At 42.6% G+C, this 7,237-nt stretch overlaps 1 protein-coding gene across 1 annotated transcript; it reads left to right on the top strand.

Moving 5' to 3' along the window:
- The first annotated feature begins 312 nt into the window (after window positions 1–312).
- On the top strand, window positions 313–6,969 carry LOC104305783 (borealin-2). The gene is made up of 9 exons (XM_009906689.2): window positions 313–451; window positions 1,355–1,483; window positions 2,485–2,525; window positions 2,855–2,915; window positions 3,588–3,655; window positions 4,434–4,501; window positions 5,709–5,807; window positions 6,477–6,609; window positions 6,859–6,969. Exons 1-9 carry the CDS (start codon window positions 322–324, stop codon window positions 6,958–6,960), a joined length of 831 nt encoding a protein of 276 aa, XP_009904991.2. The 5' UTR covers window positions 313–321; the 3' UTR covers window positions 6,961–6,969.
- The last annotated feature ends 268 nt before the right edge of the window (window positions 6,970–7,237 follow it).

The raw sequence follows: 7,237 nt of genomic DNA on the forward strand, positions 1-7,237 counted from the left end.
GCGAGGGTCCTGGCTTCGTTCCTGTCAGGCCGTGCCCACTCCCACCTCTGAGGCGCCACTGGTCACGGGGGACGCCAAGATTCTCACCCTCGTTGCTTCCCCGCACCCCCTTTCTGAGACGCCGGCGACCTCTGGATTACCTTTCCTTCCCGCCTCAGCCCCTCAGGCAGGAATCTCCCGGGCAGTCACTCACAGGGTCCCGGGCCGCCCACTCCCACAGCCCCGGAGGGTGTGTCCGCAAGGCCAGGAGGAGGAGAAGGGGAGAGAGAAGCCTTCTCTCTTAAAAAGGCTTCGCGGGCGAGGAGCGGCGCGTTCGCAGGCATGCCCCTGAGGAAGCCCGCAGGCAAGCGTCGCAGCACCGACTCGGGTGTGGAGTCTGACCGCGGGGCTCTTTCCCAGGAGAAGAAGGATCAGCGCATCACCCTCTTTCTCAGCGACTTCGACCAGCAGGGTAGGGCCCGGGGGGTGCAGCGAGGGCCTTAGGGCTACCTCGCAGGTGCTGAGGCGGCTCCCAGCGAGGGTCGGTGTGCGGCAGCTGCCTAGGATGGCGCCGAGGCCGGACGCTAGCGGCGGGCACCGTGGCAGTACGGATAGTGCCCGCCCGCCAGCGCTCTTCTGCTCGACTGTAGGGAGGAGGCCAGTGGCTGCTTGGCGAGAAGAGCCGGCGGGCCAGAGCCGGGGTGCATCTTGGTGAAGGGAACGGTTTACTTTCTCTCATGAGGTGCCTGTTCCTGGACGGGACGGGCTGGGGCCTGCACGGCTTGCGGAAAGTGCGCCAGAGCCGCCGGCAGGACAGCCGCGGGCACCCCTCAATCGCGGGCCCGCCTCGGGTCCACAGGCCCCGTCCCATCTTCTCCACTTCAGGGCTGGGTGTCAAGAGGGAGGGGACAGGCTGTTCTCAGCTGCACCCTGTGACAGGACGAGGAGTAATGGATATAAACTACAGCACAGGTGTTTCCACCTGAGGACGAACTTCTTGACTGTGAGGGTCACAGAGCACAGGAACAGGCTGCCCAGAGAGGCTGTGGAGTCGTCTCCTCTGGAAACTTTCAAGACCCGTATGGATGCGTTGCTGTGTGACCTGTGCTAGCTTCTAGGGCCCTGCTCTGGCAGGCGGGTTGAACCCGATGATATAAGGAGGTCCCTTGCAACTCCTAATGTCCTGTGATCCAGTCACCTGCCTGCACCGTTTCTTGTCACTTTAAGGAGTGCCTGATGGTGACTTTAGGGCGCTTGGACTCCCAAGTCAGACTACCCCAGAAAAAACACTGGTTTGACTTAGTTGTTTAATGCTGCCTACCAGTGTTTATGCGTGGAAATGTGTATAGTAATAAAAGCCTGTCTTGTTTTAAAGCCAAGGAAAATATCCGAGAAATGAAGAAAGAGCTTGATTCACTTTTGCAAACAGCTGAGAAGGCGTTTACAGTAGAGCTGCTGAAGATGCCAGATGCCATCAGGAAAATGAAAAGAAAAGACTTGCTTAGTAAGTGTGCATGGCCTTACATTTGCGAGGGGTGCAGACGTTATTACAGCGTGATGCACCCTTGGCTACTATGAGAAAACCTGTAAACTGGATGACTTTTATGAAAGTTTGCTTTGTCTGCTGTATATTTTAAGTTAATGGTAGTGGTATTACACTGCAGATGACCAACAAGAGCTCTGCAACAAGTATTGACCTGTGTAACACACGGTCACACGGTACAGAATTAGTAGGTAACAGCATAGAAGCTGGAGCCGCCTTTTGTGTGTGCTCTTAAGTCATCTGATTTAAACCCTGAAGGGACAAGGAATAATTGCAAGTCTAGTATTTTCTGTGTGTAAAAATTGGGCACTTCTCATCTCAATCTGTTCATCCTAGCCAGAGAGATTATTTTATCTTTGTGATAATTGGAAGCCCTGTACTACATAGCATTTATCACATAGTTGTTTAGCTGTGATTGTGAGCAAGAAAGTTTTCATTTTAACCTCACCATTAGGCAGCAGTTCAAGCTGTGGTGTACAGTCAGTATCAGCTGTATATTCTGGTGAGAACTGGGATTTTTTGCAGTCTGCCTTGCAGCTGGAGATTGCGGGGGCTGCACAAAGATCAAACCTAAGACTCTTAACTCTTGAAGAGCTTGAGTTTACTGTAAGCCTTTGCTATGTATTTGTGTCCTTGAAAACTTCTGCCTGAAAGAATTAGCTTTCACCAGCATAATGTAAGGGGTTTTTTTTGTGAAGTTTAGGTTACATATTGCATGACTATACTTAGTATCTTTTCAAAGATTAAACACTGAAATGGCCTAAGATTTTCACTGTTTTGTAGATGTGACTGTCCTACAAGACTTCAGTCTTGTTCAAATAAAATATATATATATGCTAGTTCAGGTATTTAAGCAACTGTAATCCTGAATTACTTGTTCAGCTTCATAGCCCATAAGAATCTGAAGATAATAATATGCAAGAAATGGTAAATAAACAAGTTACACTTCTCTTGAGTTACAGATTTGCAAGGAGGGGAGGAAGTGGCTCTTGCTGCTGCAGTGGTAAGTCTGTGTTTTCAAATTTTATCACAACAGGCACAATAGAATTCTTCTCACTGTAAGCATTTCAGACAAATTATTTTGTTTGGCTGCCTGTTTAAACAGAAGATGATATGAAAAGGCTAGACAGCCAGCTATGATGCAGTTTTGAACATTATCTAAAGCTTTTAGGGTCAGCTGCAGGGAGAAATCTAGATGTTTTACCAATCCCACTTATGTCACTTTCTTTTATGCCCTCTTAGTTCACTGCCTTTTTAGGTTAATATGCATTTACTGGATAAAATCTGACTCCCTTTTTGCATAAACTGTTTTTCCCTCTTTTTTTAAATCAGACTGACTGCTCTCTAGAAGACATACCACATCCCAAACTGGTGAGGACCAACAGCAAAAAAGGCAAGTCAATCTATTAGTATATAGTTTGGCTCTTAAAAACAACAAGAAAATAGAGTGATTTGTTTGTTTGTTTGTTTGATCATTTGTAAAGTGACTTTTAAGCTTGCAGAACACAAAGAGGGCAAATTGTGTAACTAAAGGTATAATATACGTGTTTCTCCGGCATTCAGTGTGGAGGATCATGCGCTACGCTACTGTTGAGGTACTTTAAACCACAAGATAAGAATTCCTGCCCTTGGAATTTATTACTGAAAGTGGCAAGAGACAGGTTGAAGTGACTTGTCTGTGCTTTACAGTATAGCAGAACAGCTAGGAAAGTCACCCCTGTTGTCCTCTGTTCCACTTTGACCTCCTGCCCATCAAGGTTTGTAAGGAAAATACTGTATCTTTCCATAGTACAAAATGTGCAATAAAAAGGACACTACCACTGGAAATGGAATTCTGTCTTGTTAGGGGCTTGGAGGTTATCTGGTGATTAACTGTCCTGTGTATTGCAGCATCTCTGACGAACATGCATAGTTTTGAACTGTGTCCCAGGCCAATGACCATGGGGTAGCAGAACTTGCACGTGGCTGTGGGAGGGTAAATGGGCTTTAAATGAATGAGTTTGAAGTGGTGTTTTGTGCTCTTCATGAGATTTTTGTTTTCCTTGTCTTTGTGGTACATTTGTAGTTAAGGTAACTACAATTGTTGAATATGAAGATGCCAAGCATATTTCTGCGAAGAAAGTATCTAAAAAAGTAAGTGTTCAGTCTGAACAACCGATGCAGGAGTTTGATCAATTCTGACCTGCTGTGAACCCTGCTAGTTTCATGACTCAGCAGGCCAGTGGCCTGCTGCTTATTTGAAAATAAAATAGCATTCTTTTAAATTCAACATATTTTAAGTTAAGTAAGGCTGAAGTGTATAGTAAATTAAATTCATAATGAAATATAGTATCTGCACTTATGTTAACTCATCCACACAGACTTGCAAATACTGGCAGACTAATTCTCTCTCCTTACTTGCCAGTAAGTCTTGGTGCCTTGAGAAACTGTTTTGTTGAGACATTTTTAAAAACCTCAGCTTCCTGTTTTAATGCACACGTCATTCAAATACAGAGAAGCTTGTCCAACTTCATCTCTAAATAGCACAGTTGTATGAATTTTATCAGCTCAGTCCATCTGTGCAATGCAGTGCCTTACACAATGATGTAGCAAGATAACAAAGACAACAAGATGATATGCAGAGTTACAGGTATTGGTAATACGTGGGCTTAGAAGTTGGATAGGTGTGTATTGGAAAGGTGGTTGTTTATATAGAACTTGAGCATGAAAAGATACTTTCTTGGTGTTACAAGACTCTTGTTTTGGAATGCATGTTTGCCAATTTATATGTAGAACTAGAAAAGGCACCACTATGGGGTTTAACTGTTCTTTTTCAACAGGGGATTCTTAAGAGTGTCGTTTCTTGAAAATAGCTATTTTTTTTTTTCCTTAAAATGATGCTTTAACTGCATTCTTACATATACATTTTTAGGTTACCAAAACTAAGTCATTGGTTTCATTGGCTTCTGGCTTAAATAGCAAACTGAACCCTCTTTCTAGGTAAGACTGACCTTTGATAGCTTATTTAACTCACTTGAATTTGTGAATGCTGAATGAAATGCTTTTCCAGATAAAGTAGCTGAGATTTTAGGCCTATAGGAATACATCTGATAAAGGTGTTTTCTAGAACCTGAAACAAATGCATTGTGAACCCTGAAGACAAAAGCACCTCTAGCTAATGAAGGGATGTAGTTGGAGCTCTCACTCAACAGAATGGTGCAATCTGTGATCAATATAGATTTTCAAACTATTTAATGGAAGTGTGTAAGGGAAATCTCTTTGCTGCTCTGCTTGCAGGCAGGAGTTCTGTCAAAATTTAGCCCTCATACATAGCTGAAAGGGAGGTGTCACTAATAGAAAAATGCATAACTGTAAAACCTTAGAGCTACTTACAGTCATGATGGGCCAAATGCAAGTCTAACTATGATTTAACAAAAAATTGTGGGTGTCTGTATTCTGCAGCTCCAGTGTGCAGACTTGTATCCACAAGCACTTGATACATTCAAATTGTCCTCAGAGAAATGCAATTTAAATGATGTGTTTAATGTGCCTAGAACAATCTTTTCAATTACTTTCTTGAATTGTGATTGTAGAATTTTTGGCTCGACAAAATCACACTAGAAAAGGCTGTTTAGCCTGGATAAGTCGCACTTTCTTGTCCTTGAACTTTGCTTTTATTCAAGTATACTAATGCTGATCCAGAAACACATGCCCTTGGAGTATCTCAAAAATGCGTGTGGGAAAAGAGACATGGGGAAGGATTTCTATCAACTGAGTTAAAATTCAAAACCAGGGGAAAAAAAATTGTTCTTTGCATTCAGATCAACCTCCCAAGACAAATACTGTGGGAAGTAATCTAGAAAAATCAATTCCAGCTGAAAAAGAAAATTCCCAAGCAACTTTTTGCAGACTCAAGTAGGAAGATATGGATGCACCCTTAGTTATACCAAATTTTGGTATTACAGCCTCTCTTCTACTAACATAAATTACCCTTCTTTTTTTTCCCCCCCTATGGTGTCTACCTCAGGAGTGCTTCCTCACATATATATACACACTGGATCTCTGTCATGGAACACTTCAACGTTCTCCAATCTACCATTTGTCTATCTTCATCCTAGATAAAATTCTATGGTAGATGAGGAAATTATTAAATAGAGAGAAACCAAATAACCACTTTTTTATTGTTTTGGTTGGTGGTTTTGTTTAGGTCTGTTCACTCTTCTGCATGTGTGACTGATGCCATTAAGTTCCTTGCTTCTGACTGCAGTGCCACAAATTTAAAAGCCACGCCAAAGGTATCTAAAAGGTAAGGGCTTTTTGTCTTGTTCTTAAAAAAACCCACCCAAACCCACAACAACAGGACACTGTATGACCAGATGGATATCAATATAGATATGAATCAATTGTCAGCCATCTGGATGGATTAAATCATCATTTGTCACTAAAGTTGGTAGTGGGGATGTGAACCAGTCAACACCTCTTGCTTTGATTGTGGGCATTAACATAAATCCTGTACCTCCACAAGAACGTGAAGTCATAATTCAGCTGATTTAAAAACAAGCAAAAGAGATTTAAATTCTACTCCCACCTACTATTGTTTAAAGGTATAGTTTGCTGCTTAAACTTATTATGGGAGCCCAAGCTTGATTAAAAGGTCACCAATACTGTAGTGTTTAAAAAATAAAATAAGCCAAACCCTCAAAGACCCCAAGTACACTTGTTACCAAGTGGTCCAAATGTCAGCTTGCTTGCTGGCCTGTAACACAAGCTTAGGAGGTTTCTGCAGTGTTCTGGGGTGAAAAAAATGTCACCTAGTGGTGTGGGTAAATGCTGCTGATGGTTTTATTTCCTGTATTCTGGCATGACTGCCTTTCTGTTAGGTATATTTTGTAATTCTTGTCTTTGCTTCATGCTTGAAAATTTCTTTCAGAGCACAGGAAGTTAACCTTAGAGTAACTTTTTCTTCATGTTGTAGCGCTAGACTACAACAGACTGTCTCAAGAAGTGTACCTACCCGTGGAAGAGTTCAAGGCCTGTTACAAAGAAGTAAATCAGTACCCCAAGATAAAACTGTTCCATTTGTAAACATTCCCCTGGCTGATGGACAGGTATCAAATCTTCTCTATTAAAAAACAACGCTACCCTACTTCAATTTAGCTGTTAAACTGTGAATAGTCTGAGAGTGTTAGCTTTTACATATTCTTTAATTACTTGCTGCTACACAAAAGGGCAAATGGTTACTGAATTTCTGCAGTGTAGCAGGGAAGCACAGGATTTTCAGAAAGGCTGGTCATGCAAGTTAAAATTTACTCTGGAAACTGGATTTTGTGTTTTCCTTTTCCTTTTTTCACATTTAGACACTCTGTACAGCTGGTGGAGACCTCCGTTATATTGATGTGCAACTACTGAATCAAGATACAGTACAGCATATTCATAACTTGGTGGTAAGCTTCAACTAGCAGGCTAGTATTCAGAACCTGATTTTGGGTTCTCATGTTAGATACTGTCATGAATGTAAATTCTCTATGCTTCGACTCTTCGGAGGTTAAGAGTCTAAACTACTTGGCATAAAATGGAGGGGGGAATAGGGCAGGGGAGGAACAGGGAGGGGAGAGCTGCTGCACACATATGTAAAAGTAAATGCACTTTAGGCACGTTTGCTTATTGCCTGGGGGGACAACAGAAGCATAACTCTTCCTTCTAGATTGCTCTGGGGTCTCCTGCCATGTGAGCAAA

The sequence above is a fragment of the Dryobates pubescens genome, chromosome 19, assembly GCF_014839835.1.
Source record: "Dryobates pubescens isolate bDryPub1 chromosome 19, bDryPub1.pri, whole genome shotgun sequence".
In the NCBI taxonomy this organism is placed as follows: domain Eukaryota; kingdom Metazoa; phylum Chordata; class Aves; order Piciformes; family Picidae; genus Dryobates; species Dryobates pubescens.